Source organism: Hydra vulgaris, chromosome 13, assembly GCF_038396675.1.
Source record: "Hydra vulgaris chromosome 13, alternate assembly HydraT2T_AEP".
NCBI lineage: Eukaryota > Metazoa > Cnidaria > Hydrozoa > Anthoathecata > Hydridae > Hydra > Hydra vulgaris.
Window position 1 is genome coordinate 131038 of NC_088932.1, and position 23054 is coordinate 154091.

The 23054-nt window shown below is 27.6% G+C and overlaps 1 protein-coding gene across 1 annotated transcript; it reads right to left on the reverse strand.

Annotated features, from left to right (window-relative positions):
- Positions 1-17122: 17122 nt before the first annotated feature.
- LOC136090377 (deoxyuridine 5'-triphosphate nucleotidohydrolase-like) lies at positions 17123-17596 on the reverse strand. Its single transcript, XM_065816973.1, has one exon. It carries the CDS (start codon positions 17594-17596, stop codon positions 17123-17125), a length of 474 nt encoding a protein of 157 aa, XP_065673045.1.
- Positions 17597-23054: the final 5458 nt, after the last annotated feature.

The following is a 23054-nucleotide window of genomic DNA, read 5'->3' on the forward strand; positions in this document are numbered from 1 at the left end:
TTAATATTTCAAAAGCTCTACTTCCACCAAAACTTTTATCGCTGAGAGATTCGCTTTCTATACAACTAGAAGTCATACCAGTGTAAGGATCTCGAGCTAGAGCGCAAGCATATACACCTTCGGAGGTTAATTTAGTTTCGTTTCGGAAGGGTATGTTGTATTTTCTAATAAAACTCCATAATTTGGCAAAAGTGAGTTGTCTTATTTGATAATAATCGGCTACTATTCTCATGTTTGTTACAGAATGAGAAGAAGTGAGTAAAGTTAAAAATTCGTTAGCATAATAGAAATATTGTTTTGGATCGTTTATTTTTTCAAAGGCAAAGTTGCTGACATTGTTAATAATACTAGCTATAGATTCTTCAACATCTACGACGTTGGCTAGGTATAAAATATAAATTTTTAAATTGCTTAGAGTGGCTTTTTCGTTTCTCGGTTTGTAAACGCGTAAAGAAATTTGATGCGATCCAAATCGATAATTGACTTGATTTTTACACATGTCCACCAACTGTTTAGCCAGGTTGGGAATTTTTTTTACAGATTCGTTTCGATAAAGTTGTTCTAGAATTTCGCTCACATTGGCTGTTTCGTGAAAAATTAAAAATTTATTAAGAGGCGTCAAAGTGTAAATTTTTTTATTAGCCGATGGAATAGTGTTTAAAGTAGATTGAATAGAGGTGGGTGGTGTAGCAGTAAGAGAGTTGTCTTGTATAGGAAATCTTTTTAAATTTCTCATCGTTCCTAAAGATTCGCTTATATTTCTTTGATCGATTTGATCATTGAAATCGCTTTGTTTATTCAAATTTAAAATGCTTTTAAAAGCGTAAGCATCACCTCCTACGTTGAGTTTTCCATTTTTCTTGATCGCTGATTAAACTTGTAGCTATATCACTATGGAGCATAGTGTCTAGAGGTAACAAAGCATTTAAACTTTGTTGAAAGCTTATTTCACCAGCAATTTGATTGTCGAGATTGATTGGATCGGCATAATTGAGAGAAGAAGGCAAATCGTTTCTCTGAATAAGCTCAGAGACATTCGATGTGTTTGTTTCTCCAGATTCTAGGATACCTTGTTCGTTTTCTTGTTCGTTGATTTGTAATAATTTTTTGTTAAAAACATCCATGTTGTAGGCATTTTTGGCTAATACCTTACGTAAAGTTAATAAAGGAGACTCGTGATAAGGTCTATATCTATTCATGTTTCATAAAAATACAAATTATTTTGAAAATATAGTTCTTTTTGACAATAATCAACGTCAAACTGTTGTCTTAATAAATCGATTACAGTTTTTGTAGGTTGTACAGTGTCGAATGAGATTAATTTATTAGCGTAATAATTTATAATTTCGTGATAAAGTTTAAAACGAGTAGAGTTGAAATATTCTTTTAAAACGTCGTAATTGTGATAAACAAAGTCTGATATAGTTTGATTTTTATCTTTCATTTTTTCTTTTTTCATGATGACTTTTCCGTTTTCGTTAAATTTTGGATACGGATACAAATATTCTTTGACAAAAAGTTTAATTTCTATACAAACGTATTCTTGAAAAGCGTTTTTTATTTGTTGTCGTTCGTGATCCGATAAAAGTTCGCATTTTAACATTTTTACAGCATTAAAACGCGTCAAAATTTCTTTCATCCATATTTTAATTTCGTTTTCGTCAATGTCATTTCTTCTATTCATTTTGGGAATAAAAATTTGTCCTCGAACAGCCAACTTTTGTCTCATGGCTTGACGTTTACTTGCTTTGTTGGAAGGATTGTAACATTCGTAATCGTTTTGTGAAATTCGTAAAAATTCTTCGCTTTCCCAATTATTCAGAATCAGAACCGGGTCCACCGTCTGAAGATTCGTCTGTAGATTCGTCTGAAGATTCGCACAATCCATATCGTTTTTGTCTTTTAATTTCTTCGAGTAGCTGTGTTGCTCTCTCGCTTTCACTCCATTTTCTTTTTTTTATCGTATTTTCTTTTTCCTTATTTATATCCATTTTATCTTCTTAGCCGGGTTTATTCTCCTTCTCTTGATTATAGTTGTTGTGATGCGATTTGAGATAATAATGATTTTTTAGATTAGGCGCTTTTACGTAGGGAAAAGATTGAAAACTAACAATTTTTTTGTTCACGCTAATGTCTTTATAATCATAGTCCAATTTACCTTGAGCGTCTACTGGAATAAATACTTTTTGTTCTTTACTCGTAATCTGAATTCTTAAGCGTGCAACGGAAGAGTTTCTTTTAAACAAAGCCAAATGTCCGTGTTGATTAGAAGTTTCTTTATTTAACAAATCGCTGATAACGTGATGATGCATTTTGCCGGTTGAAGGAAAATCGTTTTTAAATATTTTTTCAATTTTGCTGTTGTTATCAAAAGAAATGATACATTTGTAATGAGACACTAAATTGTTCCAACATTGACTGGCTTTAGAAGGTACGGAATGAAAAACGGTAATGGTACCTACTCCGTGATGAGAACCGCTAGAACACGCGCTCGTGTATTGTTGACTTTTTAAACAAAAAGCGCTAATGTCATCAAATAAAAGTATTGTTTTTAATAAACGGTGATCGCTATTTTGAATACCGTATTTATCTTTGGAAAAACCAATAGCTCTCTGTATTACTGAATCTAAATTTTCTGGACTGGTAACTGTTATAATTTGATACGCTTCTAAATTATTTTTTGAAGAGTCGATAATATTTTTCCATGTTTTGTGTTGACATTCGCTAGGTTCTCTCATTTGTATCACAAATAACATTTCGGCATCAGGAAATTTTCCACAGTGTAATAAATCTCTAGCCATAGTTGATTTTCCGCTGTTTGTAGGACCTGTAATAATTGTATTTTAGGATAGACATCTTGAGTAGGTTTAAAAATATTAAATTTAACTTGTGAATTGCTTTCTTCGTCTTTGAGTTCACTTTCTTTTGATGTTCCTTTTAAATAGAAATCATGAAAACCTTTTGCGTTTAGTATTTCGGTAATAGATCTACCATCTTTTTTTTCTAAAGGTTTTTCTATAGGTTGTTCTACAGTCTCTATTTTTTGTTCAAGAGGTTTTTCTTCTTTTTCTTCCATTTTTATTTAACTACGAATAAAAAAAAACAACAACCTATTTTTTTAATTTATATCCTTTTTTTATCAAAAAAATTTTACAAAATACGGTTTAAAATAATTTTTTTAATGTCCATTCTTGGTATGTTGTTCATTGCGTAAAGTAATTGTTCTTTAGTGCCATTACGATTCCATATTTTTAACATTTCAAAAGCTTTTTCTTCAATATATCTGTAATCTGCATCAATAAGATCCAGTTCCTGTTCACTCACTTTCAAATATCTTCCACACGTTTTCCAATCTCGATTTAATCGTTTTGCCACTTCTGTTAATACTATATTATCCATCTTTTTTATTTTCTAAAAGACAAGTGCAATTATAATGAATTCTATTATAATTTTCACAATGAACACAATCTTCTTCATAACATCCCACGTGACAGGCAAAACGTAAATAATCAATCAAACAATCAAGACAACAACTTAAAAATTCTTCAGGAATTAAATCTCGTCCTTTTAGAGTAATAAGAATCAAACGCGAAGTATAAGAATCGTTTTTTTTTAAATAATGAATTTCGTTTTCTGTATTTTCTACTAAATAAAAATTTTTAAAACCAATTTCTTTTAATTTGTTTTCAAGTTGTTGCGCTGTTAATTTTTGTTCTAAAAAATAAAACTCCATTTTTTTTATATTCATAAAGAAAAATTTACAAATTTATATTCTTTTTAAGATCGTATAATAAAGGGATCAAAACTTTTCGATTAAACATGGCCATTGTTTGATAACGTTCTGATTGTTTTATAATATTTTTTTCAATTTCAAGTAAATTTTGAATGTGTTCATCGCTACAAAATTTTTTTATATCGGGTAACACTTTTAAATTGGCTTCTCGTATCGGTTGCAAAAGATAATGATCACGAATTTCGGTCATGACTCCGTCATCAAAAACATAATTTTTTTGGGTAAATCTTATTAAAAAATCAATAGTGTGCGTTTGTATTTTCACTTGTTTGTAATTGACACTCATTCTATTTTGTTCGATAGGTTGATTTTCTTTTATCACTGAAAAAGGAACTTGTTTATACAATCTTTTGGCAGCAAAGGTATCGAATCCGTTGACATAATTTGGAAATAAAAGTTTAGAATTGGGCACTCCTTTAGCTCTATTTTTATAATAGTTTTTTTCTTCGTCTCCGTTGACGCTATGAATACTATAACATTTCGGTCCCATAGCAAAAGCTTGTGCAATGTAATAAGGAGGAGGTATTTCGTTTTGAAAATGATCCGTTTCTTTGGCGTATAGAGTGGAATAAAAAGGATGAGACATTTTATAATTGGAATAATCCATCCAACGATTGCCAAAGTTTAAAAAATAAATCTATTCTTCTACCTTTTCGCGAAACGTTGTAGAAAGCATTTTGTGTTTCTTTTGCGTAACGAAAAAACAACCAGAATCAGTATCTGTTACTACCAAATGTTTTTCAGCTCCATGATTTCTTAATACTTGTCCCAATTCCCAACTAAAACGTCCTACATTGAGTTTGGCATAAGATAAAATTTGTGAAGCTACAATACGTAAAGAGGTGTTCACGAGTTTGCATTTTTCGCTGGTTGTTAAAATGAAAGCATTTTTATGATCTTTGATTTTAAAAGTTCAAACACGTCTTTCATTTCATAATGATTGTTTTTATCGTGAAATAAAATACTTTTGGTTTTGACATTGCTCATCAAATTGAAAAGATTTTCTTTAAAATAATCGTCATAGTTTAAATCCACAGTGTCGTAATAATCTAAACATACTTTTTTTCAAAAACGTCTAATTTATATCTTTCAGGTTTAACACCGATAAATAAGGATCCGTTATATAATAAATTTTGAAAATGAAAAGGGAATAACATTTTAATATTTTCATCGGTTTGACCTTCTTGAATTAAAACACGGCGAATGTTCTGAAAATTTTCAATACTATTTTGAAATGCTTTTTCTTCGTGGTTAATAAAAGTAGTATTTAGTTTTTGTGCAATTTGTTGACTCAAGGTTCCGTAATGACCGTTAAGTTGCAATTTGCAAGAAGCATCCACTACCTTGTCACCCTTTTTAATAGCTTCTTTTCTTTTTTCCATATTTCGTTTTACCATTTTTTGAGCTAAAGGATAACGCCATAGAGGAAGCACTTTGTAAATTTTTTCAACAACGCATCCACAGCACGTAGTCAACCATATTAAAGTGTCTAAAAATTCACAAGTCTCATGCGAACTTAATTTCATGACCAATTTAATAGTTTTGTCTTTTTCTATACCATAGGTTCCAATGTTTTTGAGATAACGTTTGGATACAATTTCAGTGGGAGAATAATCTTGAAAGGATATAATTTCTTTTTCTACCATGGGTGAAAAACCTCCTACTTGATCTTGATACTCTGGTTTCATAGTAATTTGACAATGCACTAAAGCACTAGTCGAGAAACCGTTTAAATTAACGCGATGATATTTTCGAATCACATCGTCTAAAGTAATACATTCCAAATTAAAAGAATATTTCATGTGAAAAGGTAAAGGTTTTAATTGAGCTCCTCCGTATTGTCCATTTTCGTCCATAAAAAATAAACATCCTCTCAATTCGCTGTTTAATTTGAGTTCTTTTATTTTAGGTTCAAAGTAATCTGTATCAATGGCGAATTTTTGCGTACCGTTGGTGGACATACCGCCTCGAATACTCTTTTCAATCATTTTTTGATGTTTATTGGTCGCAGGATATTGGATTGGAATTAAACTGATGGTAGAATTTAATTTGCTTGTAGAACTAAAAATGCTAACATGATTTAGAATATGAAATTTTGTAAATTCAAATGTTCTTTCGTCAAAGTCAATCATAACAGAACCTAATACGACCGTATCGAGCACAGTATAGATATGCAATAAGGATTTTAAAGTTTTCAAATTTAAAAAGTTCCACAGTTTTTGAACACCTTCGAAAGGTTCTTTCAATTTTTTAATTTCTTCTTATAGCTTTTTAGACTTCATTAAATCGTTTTGAGCAAATAATTCAATAGGTGGAAATGTTTTATATTCAATGTTTAAGAGTTCGTCTGTTATTTGCGAGTAAGGAAATAATGTTTTTTTTAATAAAACAGTTTTTAAACTCTGGATTGTCGGTTAAATCATTTACTTCGGGATGAAAAGGTCGTAAATAATGCAACATGGTGTTGACAATTTGATTTTGAGCTTTTCGTGACAACATACTACTGGCTTGTTCTAAAGAACAGTTTAAAATTTTCAAACTATCTACAATTTTAATATGTTTACCGAGGCAGATAATATTGACTTTGCTCACATTTTTAGATATAACAAAAACATCTTCCATGTTGCTATATTTTATAAAAGCGTTAAAAGGTGTAGTTTCAGATTCTGCCAAATGACCGTATAACGGAATATCCAACATTTTTTTTAAACCTTCAACAATCATAATGCGATTATCAAAAGAAGCATTGTGAGCAAAAATAGGACAAGACAAATGCAGACTATATCTACCTAAATTTTTGTTGCAATAATCGTGAGCTAATCCATACACTTGTCCTGAAAAATGATCGTGATCAATAACAAGATAATCTTCAAAAGCGTTGCATTTATTTAAAACTTTTTCTCGATTTTTACATCTTGAATAAAATCAGTTAAACTAAATTCGGTTTCAAATTGATTATTAAAAGCAACCAACATGGTGTGATACCATAATTCGTAGACGGGTTGCTTGAATTTTCTCATTAGAAACAAAAAATGAAGGTTATCTGTATATTGTTCACCACTTTCGTTAATACATTTGCGAAAGATTTTGATTAAAAAGTAGGGATCTTCTAACAACTTCTAACAACTCTTGATTAAAATAGTTTTTAAATTGGTGTTCGGTCATGATAAGCAAAGACAATTGTTTCATATAATCTACAAGTTCAACAGTGGTGATTCTCACATAATCACTCAATAAACCGTTAGTGGCAGGTAGGTATTGAAACTTTTCCCACCATCTACAACAAATGTAATACAAAGTGGAGACTCGAAATAAATCTTGTTTTATTTTTTCAGCATCGTTGTCGATTAAATAATTTTGAACGTGACAAGGTAACATGAACAATTCTAAACGTCCTACTCTTTGAAACACCATGTTTACAACTTGAATTCGTTTGTCGTTATAAATGCGAAACTCGTTATGATTTAATCTTTCAATTTCTTGAGGAGTCATGTGAGAAAATTTGTTTTTATAAACATCAGATTGACGTATTTTATCTACCGGAGTTCTACAAATAGAACAACAAGGATTTTCTTCTTGCCATATTAAATCTCTTTCTTCGTTTGATATATTTAAATTTTCAAAACGCGGTAAACATATTTCATAAGTAAATCGAACCAAAGTATCTGCTAAAGCAATGATATCGTAAACTCTCAATTCCATTTTAAATTTTTCATTATTTTCACAATTTAGCTTTTCCCACAAGATACGTCTGTGTGTCTTGTAAAGTAAAGAAACTCCTGGTTGAAAATAGTCTATTAGACAGGTTAAAGGATTTCTTTCTAAACTTTCAACTGTATTTTCATAATAAAAAATCCATTGAGTAATGACTTGTCCTTGTTCGTCCAAACCAAAACATTCTCTTGCTAATTTTTCATGAATTTATTGAATCACAATGGAATGACAATAATAATTCAACTCAGATAAAGGTTTGACTTTGAAAGTAGCATTTTTTTCAGACTTTGTAATACTCGTTTCGCAATCAAATGTCATTAAAAAAGGAAAAAAGTTTCTACTTGTACACATGAACGAATTTTGTGGTCGATAGTGAGTAATGCAATCACCGTATGTAAATTTGTCCGGTTTATAATAACCTTCGCATTTGTGTTTCTCTGTAGTAAATTTTTGTCCACAATCTGAACATTGAAACAAAACACGTGAGTTGTTAGAACAAAAATATTTTGTAGAAAATTTTCCATTCAACATGCTTATAGCGTGAAAAGAATTATTTTTTTGAAAATACAAATTTTGATCGTGTTGATTGTTTTTTTTCGTTCATTGGCTTTATTTCTTTCTTCATCGTTAATAAATACTCTTTGAGAATCTTGATCGTCTTTGGTAATGTTTGCGCTTTCGTAAACTACTTTTAATAATTCTGCAAGAGAACTTTTATATTGTGATTTTAATTTAGAATGCAACAATCGAATTTTGGTGTTTTTTTTGTTAACGGCAAAAATTTTAATGTTAATACCATCAAAAGTATTTTCGTAAGCAAAACAATGACACAAATTAATCAAAGTTTGAAATGACATATTTTTAGATTTTTCTTTTAATTGTTGTAAAACGTCTTTCCATGCTAGAATATTTTGCTCTTCTTGATCTTCAAAAAGAAGTTGTAAAATATTTTCATCAGAATATAAATCTGTAGTGTTTTTTTCCAACACTTTTATATTCCATTCTTCAATGGTGCTCACATTCCATTGACGAATCAACAAAGAGACGAGAAAAGCAGAATAAAAACATAACCCTGGATCAAACAAAATACTATAATCTAAAAACATTTTCTTTTTTTGTTAATAAGACAGAATAGTATAAGATATACTTTTTAGTGATTTTTCCCATTGTGTTATAGAATGAGAACTATACCATTCGCCAAACCATTCGTCTATTTCTTTCCTCTTTTGTTGTTTTTTTTCGTAATATGTTTTCTTTCGTTGATTTAGTATTTTTTTATTTTTTTCATAATAGGTTTTGTTGCGTTTTTTCTTTTTTTCAATTTGTTCATCTGTCATGAGCGTTTTTCTTTTAAAACCAGACAATTCAAAATCTCGTAATTTCATCATGGATCTTTCTGTTAAATTGGATAAAGTTTTAATTTTAATATTACATAATCGTATTATCTTCCATCCGCTGTCGTTTTCTAAAACATTAAAAACAGCTCGCACATTGGCATCTTGAATAAAACGTAAATTTGTTGGTCCTTCTAAAGGTTTAATAAAATAAACAGGTGAATTGTAACAACGTTTCATTATTTTACAATAACCATTTTCAATAGACTTGCAACACAAAGTAACAATATTATAACCCAATAAGAAATTTTGAAACAAGTCACCAAAAAGAATACTGTTTTTCATTTGTGTTTCAAATCCTTCCATTGTTTTTTGTTCAACATGATAAACAATTTCATCAGGACTTTGAGTTTCAGAATAAAGCTGTGATTCTTCTACAATATCTTCATCTTTATAATCATCTTTAATGTAAAAAAAATGTTCAGTGTTATTACTAAAACGAGTTTCCTCAGTTTGATATTCAAATTTCATTTTTTTTTAATAATCTAAAAAAAAAATTTACATGTATTTTTTATAAAATTCCAAAACATCAGAATCAACAGTAATACTTTTAAATAGTGTTCGTAAATCAAATTTATTATTAATTATTATAAATATATCGTTAATATTACTCGTGATAAAGAAACATAATAAAGACTATTAATAAAAGCCTTTGAATTAAATTGAACAACGGCTTTATTCATGGTACTTCCTTGTACTTTATGAACAGTAAAAGAAAATGCTAATTTTAAAGGCAAACCAAATCTTGAGCCTACGACATCATGAGAGCAATCTAAAATTTCTTCTTTGACACATTCAATTTTGACTTCTTTTTTATTCATCATCACCCAAACTGCATTATTTTCTATTAAAACAACGGTACCAATAGTACCATTGCATAAACCTTCTTCCACATTAATATTTCTTACAAGCATCACAATAGCACCTATTTTAAGATAAACAGCTGTTGGAATTTGAAACGTGCATGGAATATTTCGATTTTTAATAACATCTTTAGCATAAAACCAATACCCTTCTTGTTTGATGGTCTCCATTTTTTGGTTGCTATAAACATCCACTTCGATGTTTCTAAAAAATAATCTTGTATATTTAGAGTTTAAATTTTCATCTTTTTTAAAACAACGCGTCATAAAATAATCAATAGTTTTGTCTGAAACTTGGCCATATCGTATCTCATTTAAAGCACCAAAAAATTGTTCATCGTCTTTTTGTCTAAAGCATTGAGTTAAAACCAACACTTCTGTCATGTAGTGTTGCCATATTTGTGATTTAAAAACAAATTGTCCTGTAAATCACCGCAAGCAATCACTTGTACACCACCAAATAATTCATCGTAACATTGTCTAATTTCACAAGCTATTGAATGTAATAAATCAAATGTTGAAGCGTTAATCATTGAAATTTCATCAATAATTAAAACATCAGTTTCCAACCATGTTTTTTTAATGTCTGAATGCATATGACGTTTATAATAATCAACACTTTTAACACCAGTTTCTATACCAGCAAAAGCATGTATGGTGACACCATTGATTAAATAAGCTGCTTTTCCTGTACTCGCAGTAATATGTATTGTTTTATAAATTTGTTCACTTTGAGCAATTTGGTTGACAATATAACTTTTTCCACATCCAGCGCCACCAGTAATAAAAAAATTCTTTCCTTCATCAAGCCATTGAAGTGCTTTTTGTTGTTGTAAAGATAACATTCTTTTTATTATTTACTGAAAAAAAAACGTTTTTTTATTTAAAATAAAAGTACATATAAAAAAAAGTACATATAAAAAATTTATTTTGAATACAAATATATTATAGCGTATTTTATAAAAAACATCATATAAATAATGTTCTGTTCAACAACTCGTTCCACTTTACAAAATAAATCATCTGGTTCATTAACCAAAAACTTTGCAACCATCATTTCGTTTTCAGGCAATAGGTTTTGTTTGATTAACATCTTGAACTTTTTTTTATTATGGTTTTCTCTTATTTTATTCATCTAAAAAAAATCAATATACAGAATTAAAACATTTTTCACAATATATAAATGAACAACTCTCTTTATCAGAATATCTATACTCATCACACTCTTCACATTCGTTTAAATAATGTTTACAATTCTCAATTTCTACACATTTTTCTTTTACATGATTTAAAACATCTTCTTTACATTTTAATTTAAAAAAATCATAAAAAGATTCAAAATTTAAATTCGAATAAACATGATAATGTATTTTAATATATTGAAAGACCATCAAAATCGATATATGAGGTACTCGTTTCATTTCTTCATTGAAAAAATCATTCCACTTGTAATTTAAATAATACCATTTACATCGATTACATAAAATTTGTTTTGAAGTAATCGCATGCATTCGAATATCTTCCAATGTAGCTGGGTGAGCTTGATTGAATTGGTATATTTTTTCCATCAAAAAATCCAAATCATTTTCTGTTAGTTGCATTTTTTATTATGTAATCTAAAAATATAAAGTAAAAATAAAGAATTTATAAAAATAGTTAAATTAACGAATCCATCGATAAACCAAAAATTTTTTAAAATCACAATCATGACACAATTGTTCAAAATTACAATTACATTTAGCTAAATCACGTATTTCGTATCTATGAATATGAAAAGTTTTGTTTAATAAATCCGTCGATAAACCAAGTTTGTTAGAAGCTTTTACTATTGAAATGTAAAATTCTTTTACTGTATCCACACAATAACTACAACACAAACAAAGAAAATTATATTCGTCGTATTCCTCACATTGACATTCGGCCAAAAATTTAATCTTTTTCTTTTGATTTCTATAAATTTCCAAGAGTTGTTCTTTAGTTAAATCCATTTTTTTGAAGCTGTATCCACACAAGAACTACAATACATACAAAGAAATGTTTCGTCGTATTCATCACATTGACATTCGGTCAAAAATTTCTTTTGTTTTTTATAAACTTCCAAGAGTTGTTCTTTAGATAAATCCATTTTTTTTGAAGCTTTTAATATAATAGAATAGTTACACCATGATATGTCATCTTGTTCCATTTTTTTATTATGTAATCTAAAAAAAAATTACAAAAAAATTACAAAAATATAAAAAAATGTTTATTTTTATCCGAGAAATGTCGTTCAATAAATATAACTGTATCTTTTTTTTGTTTTACAATTAGAACACAACTTTTGACAAGGACACACTGTCAAGCTCGAAAATAGGTTTTGACGATAATCAATAATTTTTTGTAATAAATCTTCAGAGAAACCCAATTCTTTTCCATTCAACATTATATTAGTTTCCATTTTATTATGTAATCTAAAAAAAATTATTACATATAAAAAAATTTTTCAAAATTTTGGCCATTCAGCATAAAAAATAGAGCGATGTAATCCAAGAAAATCTTTAATCTTTTGACAATTCAAACCCATAGGGTTCCTTGTACATGGACACGATGACAAACTCAAAATTTCACTTCTTGCCCATGCTAAACTCTCTATTAGTCTATATTCTGGTATACCCAATTTATATGCTACAAACTTTGTATCCATTGTATATATTTTTATTTTAGTTACCATTTTTTTATGTAATCTAAAAAAAATACAAAAAAAATGTATACAAAATTTTCAACAAAATTATAAAAAAAATTTACATGTTTATTTGAAAAAAAAAAGCCTTTAGTTTTTTGTTGCTTTAAGAACAATACAAAAAAAATACAAAAAATTTAAATATAAATAATCATTCATATATAAAAAATGTTTATAAATTTTATCATAGTCGATTTTTTCTGTAATTTCCAATTTTATTTTTTTGCATTTTTCACACATTTTACACATTTTCATCGCATGGACAAAAAGCTAAATAATTCAGTCTTTTCTTCGTTATTTCTGTTAATTCATCATCAATATCAAGCATATACAAATTGCAACCTGCCATTTTTATTATGTAATCTAAAAAAAAATGTATACAAAATTTAATCAAAATTCAATATAAAAAATACAAAAAATCAATATAAAAAATACAAAAAATCAATATAAAAAATACAAAAAATCAATAGAAACAAAATTCAATATAAAAAATTTATCAATATATAAAAAATGTATACAAAAATTTTAAACAAAATTTTAAACAAAATTACATATATATATTTGAAAAAAAAATGGTTTTTTCATAGTTATTATTTTCTGAACGTAAAATTTCCAAACAAATCTTGTTGCATTTTTTACACATATCTTCTCGATTACAAGGGCAGAGAGCCAAACTGTTAATTCCATCTTTATGGTATGAAAAAGTCTCTTTTAATAATACTTCTGATAATCCCACTTTTTGTGAAGCTAACATAATATTATTTTCCATTTTTTTAATTATGCAATCTAAAAAAAAATACATAAAAATATATACAAAGTTTATTCAAAAATATATAAAGAATCTTTATTTTTTGCTTCCGAACATAAAATTTCCGATCTGATCTTTCAACATTTTGTGCACAAATTCGGTTCGCAAGGACACGAAGTCAAATAGTTAATTCCGTCTTCATAATATGAAAAGTTCTTTTTCAAGAATACTTCAGCCAATCCAAATTTTTTCGAAGCCAACATTATATTGATTGTCATTTTTTTTTCATTATGTAATCTAAAAAAAATACAAAAAAATGTATACAAAGTTTAAACAAAATACAAAAAAATGTAAAGTTTAAATAAAATTCAAAAAGCAAAAACTTTTTCTTATTTCATCATAAATATAACAAGCATTTAAATTACAAAATACACAATTAGATATACATTCACATTGAGCTATTTTACATAGAGCTTCATAAACAATATCAGGTGTTTTACAAACAAGTAAGAGTATTGTTTTGGTAAGCCCTATTTTTTTAGCTACTTTTTCACACATTTCAGAACCTTGTTCACTCATACGCCAATCTAAAAATAAAAATGCTTCAAAAACTTCTTTTTCTGTTTTAAAAGTTTTTTCTTCTGAATATTTATCAACTCGTAGTTTTTTAGGTTTGATTTGTTGCACTTGTTTTACAAATTTGTCAAATTCTCCTTGACTCATTTCTTCTTGAAACAATTCTTTAAGATGATAATCTTCCAAACAATCTTCCAAACAACCACATTCAGGATCAAAATCTTCAATAAGACCAAAGCTTCCATCTTTGTTTTTAACAATTTCAAATTCACAAACCACTACCATTTTTTTTATTATGTAACCTAAAAATTACAAAAAATAATTACAAAAGATTTATAATAAAGTATAATTTTCAAACATTTCAAGCACAGTTTTTTTAATATTTACTTCACGAATATAATGTTTCACAAAATCATATATTGTTTTGCAAGAATCACAAGGACTAAAGCCAGTACAAGTTTCTTTTGAACAAGATTCTGTTTGATCCAATAAGCTCCTTATCGTTTGAGTTTGATCATGAATAACGGCTGTTGATAATAAAAGTTGAGTGATGTGATGTTCAACATGTAATTTAAAGTTTGACATTTTTTATTATGTAATCTAAAAAAAATACAATAAAAATTACAATAAAAATTAACTAAAAATTATTTTATTTATGAAAAAGTTTCTTTTGACATTTATCGTGTAAACAAATTTAGTCTTTCGGCAATGTGGACACAATTCTAAGTATTGACATAATATTGGTGAAGCTAAACTATTTGTTGTTTGTTGTAATAATTTTACCATTTTTTTTTATTATGTAATCTAAAGAGAAAAAAAAATTTAATCAAAAAAGGTACTCAAATATTCCATTGTTTTTAAAAATAAACGTTGTAATTCTTCGCGATTACGTATTGTTTTTTCAGTCTTGTTGACAAAAGAAAACTGATTCATTATGTCTTTGCGAAATTCAGGGACATTTTTTTCAATATACTCAAACATAGCCACATCTCTTTCTTTTTGTTTTTCTTTATCTTCTTCTACTTCTGTTTTAAGCCATTCAATATTTTTTTGATTTGTCGTAAATAATTTGTACATGGCTTGCATATACAGTTGCAAAGTTCTTAATCTGTTTATAAAACCATCTTTTTCAGCATCTTTTCGTATTAATTGGTTCAATTCATCTACTGCTTCATTTAACATGTTGTCATGAAAATTTTTAAAAAAATCTTTAAAACAATCACCATATTTAACAAAACATTTTACTATTTTATATTCAACAGCAACATCTGCATTAAGTTTATCCAACTTTCTATATTTATGAGAGATGTATTTTCCACATTTATAATCTCGAAAGAATTCCATTTTTTTATTAGTTTACCTAAAAAATACAAAGTTTTTAAAGTACAAAAAAATTGAAAAAAAAAATAAGTTACTCGATAAAAATATTTATAAGAATAAGCGTAAAACAATTTTTAATTGTTTTTTTTAACATTAATCTTTCTTCGTGCTTTGAAATATAATGAAAATTTTTCATGTCCACGTTTACTTTCATATAAGAGAACATGGCTTCATCTTTTCTCGCAAATTCTTTCTTTTCTTTTTTTACAATAAATACGTCTTCTTCAATTGCAGCATCGCAAATGACAATCATGAAATTGACCAACTCCATTAAAAATTGACGTATATTGAGATATTTTTTGATTTGCTCGTTATTTTCATCTATAATTTCTGTTATTTTTTCAAGTTGCCCCACTATGCCATCTTGATGATCATCATTGGTTAAAAATTCTTTAACGATAACAAAATGAAAATAAAAAACAAGTGATAATTGTTCCAAAAACTTCCACAATTTCCGTTCAGAATGATGAAGTGCGTAATATTTGGTAATCCATTCGATGCGTTCATCAGACCATTTTTCATTATCTATGTTTTTTCTTATTAGTTAATCTAAAAAAAAATTATACAGTTAAATGATTAAATTGATATACTAAATTTTGATTACATTCAATATGTTTATTAATAAAAGTTATTAATTCCAAAAAAGTGTTTTCGATAAAATTTTACATCTGTTAAACAACTATCCTCATCTATTATATCCAATGATGTTATCATATTTTTTACAAATTGACATTGTTGATAAATATTTTCAAAAACAATCAAATATAAATTTAATAAAATAGTTCCAAAATAGTTCTCTCATTTTTTTTAATTAGTTATCTAAAAAAAATAAAAAAATTATACAGATAAATGTTTAAATTCATAATTTAAATCGTGATTACATTAAATATGTTTATAACTAAAAGTTAACAATTCTGAAAAAATTTCTGCAATGGTTTTTAAACTCGTTATATAATTATAAATACAACTATTCTTTTCCATTTCGTTCATATCCTCAATCACAATATCTTCTATATTTTCCATAAATAATTTTTCTCTATCACCACAATTAAGTTTAATTTTAGAAAAAATATCCAAATAGCAATCTAGTTTATTTAAAGACATGGCTTGAATTGATTGCATAAAAGAACTTTTCATATCATTAATATCTTTCATTACATGAGTAAATGAATCCATATGACGGTTGCCAACAAAACCCATTATATTTGATAAACGTCCATATTGTTCTTCATCGTGTTGTAAAATAGTATCCCAAGCAAAGATTGTAGGCCAACAATCCATTTTTTATTAGTTTTTCTAAAAAAAAAAAATTTACAAAAAACATTTAAAAAAATTACTTAATTTTACATTTGATATACAAATTATTTTCAATTAAATATTCGTTAATGTCTGCTGTTTTTATAAAATTACAATATCCATATCCAACATTTTCTTGATCTTTGACTGGACGTTGAAAAGACATTATTTTCACTCAAAAAACTTTTTTTTATTTGTTTACCGTGAGGACCACATATTTTAAAAGTAATAATATGATTGATAAAAGGCCATTTTAATACTGCATCATAAGGTGTAGATCGCATCATTATATACAAACCAATTTCTTCTTCTTCATGTTTATCGCATTTCGTATGGATAGTCATTTTCATTAAAAATTGATAATTTTTATAATAAAAAGGAACACTATAATAAGCCTTGCTTTCATCTTTTAACTGCTCTTTAAAATTTTCAAAACTCCATATTTTGCTGCCTTGAACATTATGATGCATTTCTTCCAACATGGATAGTCGAAAATCTAAATTTTTTATTTTGTCAACACATAATCCATTGAAGAAAAAATTCGGATTGTTGGTGAAAATATATGAATCCATATTTTTTACTAATCTAAAAAAAATAAAAAAATTTACAAAATATAACAAAAATATTTTACAAAAAAAATTATTTTCCAGTGGAACCAAAACCACCCTTTCTTTCTACATCTTTAATCATTGACATTTTTACTCCACGACAACAACACCCATCAAATTCTATTACATTTTTTACAGCTTTAAACATTTTTACAAATCCCATTTGAGCAATAGCATCTCCACGTTTAATCACATAATTTTCTTCAGAATAATTCATCAATAAGACTTTAATTTCCTCTTTATAATCGGCGTCTATTATTCCTGGAGCATTCAACACTACCACACCATATTTGTAAGCTATACCTGATTTTAAATATATCTGTCCTACTAAATATGAATCCATTTCATTGATATACACTCCAGTACTTACTAAAACACGTTGATGTGGTTGAAGTATAACATCCTTTGAGCTTCTCAAATCAACACAAGCGCTCTCTTTTGTTTCATAAAAAGACCATTCATGAATATCTGTAATTTCGAGTGATTTAAACTCTTTATTTTCCATTTTATCTATCTCGCTGTCTTGTGCAAAAGATGATTTACACAAGTTTTTTTTCACTCTTTTTATATAAAATAGTAGTCGTAACAACATTATCTCTATCATTAAAACAGAATTAAAAGTATAAAGTACAAAGTTTAAAGTTCATCGTACCACATTGAACTTTAGACTCTTGATTAAGGAATAACATTTTTTTAAAAACTTGTTTAGTACTTGTTTTTTTTAATCTCTCTTTTCAACTCATACAGTATAAAAAGAGTTCATTTTCATTTAAAAGTTCATTCACAACACAACGAACATCAAAAAATGGCAGAGTTTGAAACTGTTTACTGCAATGATAACACCTATGTTAAATTTGCAGATCTAGCAGCTGCTACTTTGTGGCTGATTGAATTTAAAGAAGAAAAAAATGTGAAAGAAAAAAAATATTCTACTGTCCCTCTAAAACCGTTAGCACAATTTAATTATTTCAAGAAAGAATTGATTTACAAACCAAAAAATGAAGGGTGTGAAATCTTGTTACCATGGAGATATAGAGAAATGTGTGATCTCAACAAAACAAATTATTTGTTTAGATCAGAGCTAAAATTAAATAAAGATGACAACACATTTAAATTGCCCAAAGGTGAAGTAACTAATAATGTGGTTTTTATATTTAATCATAACAAAATGACCAAAAAAGTATTGCAAACTTTATTGGCGAGTATGCAAGAAGCTCAAAACAAAGCCTTTATGACAGTGGCTTACCCTAAAACTCGCATAATAAAAACGGTCGAGTTTAACAATTTTGATATACGTTTGGCAAAAGAAGAAGACGAAATTCATGCTACAGAATATGCAAGACAGATGGCTATGGAACCATCTTTTCACAATTCGTTAATTAAAAATGGCGTTTCACGAAATTTGAATCAAAATTTGAAAAGAGCTTCTGTCGAGCTTGCTGAAATTGAAACAAAAAAAACTAAAGTCGAACCAGAAGTACCAGAAGAAGACGAAGAATAATTTTTTTTTAAGAAAATTTTTGTAATTTTTTGAATTAAAAAACCTGTTTTAATATTAAAAAACTTGTTTTTTTTAATCTTTATTTTTTCCTATATAAAGGGGAAAAAAAATAAATGCTAGTTCATTTGTGAAAGAGAAAATGACTAGCAAACAACTCGACGAAAGTCTCATCAAAGCTGTTCAACTTTTTTATCCAGATAATGAATTACATCCTATGTTGTTTGAATTTCACCATTTAAATAACACGTATGAAGAATGGCAAGACATTATCTTTACGTATTTAAAAAATTTTAACTTGGAATTAAACTTGGAAGAAGAAAAATACAAGGATCTATATTATATCTTTATAGCTAAAGACTATGAAAATAGACTTGATTTGTTTGAAAAACCATCACGTCGTTATATGAATTTTGTAGAACAATCACCATCATGGAGAACGAGCACGCTAGAAGTATGTCGCATGATAAACGATGATTTTTTAAATGTAACCAAAACAACAGTAGAATAACAACATGAAGAATTAAAAAAACAACTAGAAGACTTTGTTAAAGTATATAAACTTTATTACAAATCAAAAAACATGGAAAAGCAAATTTCGTGGAAAAGCAAAATTAAACTCACTTTAAAGTATTATTTTTTGTTTCCTTATCTATCTATCAAATAGGAGTATGATCAGTTGAAGAAAAATTGTAAACTATTAAATTACGTTTATCCAGCTTGCATGGACCAACCGCCTTGCTTTTCGTTTGACGATAAAGTTTTTCATAATGGTTGTTACACCCTATACACACCCGTTCCTATTTATGAATATTTTATACAAAAAAAGGACATCAATAAGGAGATAAAGTGTACATTTACAAAGCCTTTGAACGTTGCAATTTTCACGAAAAAAGTTTAATAGAAATGTTTCCCACAGCTCAATGGTTTTTTTTCTTTAAAAGAAATTTTAACATTTCAAAGATTTTATACAGAAAATAAGACGAAGTTTATAATTATAAAAACGATAAAATAGTATCGAAACAACCTATTCATACAAACATTCATTACACAAAATATTATGTGACTGCAGAAGAAGGATTATAAACAAGACAATTTTTTTTATTTTTTTTTTTCCATTTCAAAAAGTTGATACACAAGTTTGTTTACTTGAAATATATTATTAAAACATTCACAAGTGTCTTTTTTTAATATGTAAATACATTGAATGTTATCTTTTATAAATTTAATAAAACTCGAGTATTCTTCAACATTTAATTCTGTATAATCTTGCACGTCGATATTTTCTATAAACCCGTTCGCAAAATCATCTAAATAGTGCGCAAACATATATGTTTCATATTTAGGACAATGTTCGTGGGTGTGCTTTTTCGTATAGTTATGTTGATAAAGTTCTAAACATAAACTTTCATTGTTAAAATAAGTAGGAAGTTTACACAATTTCGGAAATAATAATTTATTTGAATCGAATGTAACTATTTTTTGTTCATTTATTGTAGACAACACATCTTTTTCCATGTTCCCACCTTTATAAAATACAAGATTATATTCGAATTTTGAAAATATAGTTTTCAAATAATCCACAACTGAGCAACAAAATATGATTTCACCGGTATATTTGAATGTGGGATAATATTCTAACCCATGAATATTCTTTAGACAGTATAAAAACACTTTTTTATCCTTTTCTTCCATGTTTTCAAATTTTTCACATGGTATAACTTGTACAGGATAAAACTTTTTATCCACAAGTGATCGCAAACATAATTCTCTAATGCAGTTTCTTCCCCACTTGTGAATCTCTTGATTGGTTATAAATTCAAAATCTAACAACCACAACTAAAAAAAAAATGCTTTTTTATTAAAAAAAGAAGCGTATTCTTTTAATAAAATGAATAAAAAAGTATAAAAAATCAAATTTTTTAAAAATATTTTTTTACATTTTTTAATTAAAAAAATGAATCGCGTTGATAGCATCATTAAAAATATTCACAACAATTGCGCAGTGTGCGCGCTCGATGAAGTATCTAAAAGATATAAACATTACGAACACAAGTCTGGAAATTCTTCACCTTCATCTGATTACGTAGAAGAAGAACATTTTACAGATAAAAATTTATTTGAATTTTTACAAAATGTACTCAAATCTAAAAGGATAACATTAAATTCTTACAGTATTGAAAAATGTTTTAAAAACAGCCAATTTAATAATTTACTCGAAAATCCTCAACTTTGTTCTATTCATCTCAACTACTTTGATGATTTGAAAGAAACATATGGTGAACATTATGTAATAGAACTCTATAAAACCAAGCTCACTCTTTTGCTGCTAGAAAAAAAAATCAAACCACCTATGGTTCTAACAGAAGGCGATCAAAGTGACGGTTTTGTGGATACGTTTACTTCAAAAGTAATACCTACCGTCTCTTCTTTGATAGAAAAACTAGACGGTGCTTTAAAAAAGAAATCAGTTAAAAGAAACATTGAAGGAATTATAAAGGAAGGAACCGGCGATAAAAAAACTTTATTTGTTAATATATTACACGCTGTTGTAACACTATTTATTGCTAGTTTTTTTAATTTAGAAAAAGAAGAATAAAAAAAATGGCTACTGATGATTCTTTGTCTCGTTTTTTTAAAAATTCAGAATTTAAAAATTATTTTATAGGAATATATGCTTTTGACGAACTAAGTCAAACAAAAACTCATATTCATATTATTCAACAAATGAAAAAAAATGGCTCCTTTATCATTTACAACAATGAAACTACAAAAGAAGCAGGTCAACATTGGAGAGTGTTGATGAAAATAGACAAGGGTCATTTTTTTTGTTTTGATAGTTTAGGTGAAGAAAGTGTATTGCAACAAATTCCAAAACATTTAAGATTTAATAAATATTTGTTTGAAGCAGTAGAAGAAGTCAATAGCAATATACAAATCAACACGATTAACATTAACTACAACGAAATTGAAATTAATTCTTATATAAGACAATCCAATCATTTTCCTACAGAATGGACAGCAGAAAATTGTGAATTTTATTGGTTTACCAAATTTATTTTAAAATATAGCGAAATCACTAGCAATCAAAATGTATTTTTTTCATACAATAAATTTCCTTTTCAATGGAATGATAGTAGTTTATATGGAGCATTTGCCGCCTATTTTGTAGCTCTAGTCTTTCGCAGCGAAAATGTATTATATACAGATCAAATATATTTACCTTCGTTGTGCAGATTGTTAAATCATTATTTTTACGAAGTAACAACGCTTCATGCTTCTGTACAAGTTCAAATAAATCTCTATTCATTTTTCCAATTAATCAAAAAAGAGCTCTTTCAATACCTTGATGTTAGTGCTAAACAACTGTTTGAAAAAGACATGCAGTTGCATTTTTATATGAAAAAACAGGAAAATCTGGAACGTGATCTATTGTCTATGAAAACAAAACAAATTCCTTTACATTACGATATTTATGAAAAACAATTATTGGCTCAAAATGCTCTTAAAAGATTTTTAAAAGATGCAGGTTTCTTAAGAACAAATTATGAAGCTACGTGGGATAAGTTATCCCTATTGGATATTCAAGCCATTCCATCTGTGATGAACGAGGAAAATATTTATTATATGATGCAAAATGAAATGGAAAGAATTTATGCAAACAATTATACGCGATTAAAGACTGCCAATCAATTTTTAGATGTACCTATTGATGATGTCATGACTAAAAAAGAAATAAAAAGGCAAATTGCTCTGAATTTAATATAAACAGAATCATGAAGAGAACAGCACACACATTACTAGAAGAAATTGTCGAAGAAAAATGCGCTACGTGTAATGGATATGGTGAACTCTATTTTCTCGTATTAAAAGATAAAAAAAATCACGCTTTATTAAAAAATTGCACGATTCACTTATTTAATAAAGAAGTGTGGATATTTAACACTGTTACTAAAAGAGCAGCCAAAATACATCTTCACAAGACGCAGTGTTTAACTTGTAAAGGAAAAAAAACATTGACTATCAAACGATATAAAAAGAAAAAAGGAGAAGAAAAAACAAACAATTTTTTATTTGTAGATATTTATTCTTTTAATGAATTAATATAATATTTTTTTACAACTCTATTTTTAGTATACTTCAAACACTTTATCCGGAGGCATATAAGGGTTGGCAGGTTTTGTAACAACAGGAACAGGAGGCGTTTTTGTTTTTTTGCCTTTCCACGCTTTTTTTATACTGTATAACAGCGAACCCACTTGCAATGCGTTAGTTACATTTTTAGGCGTGATAAAATCGGCTAAACCTCTTCCTCGTCGGACTCTTTGCTTACGTATCTTAGATCTATAACGTCGTTTCTGCGTTTTACGTCGATAAACCATCCGCTAAGAGAACATCCAACAAAACGTAAAAACTTTTTATGACTTATTTCAAAATGATGTTTTTCTCCGTCTTCATATATAAA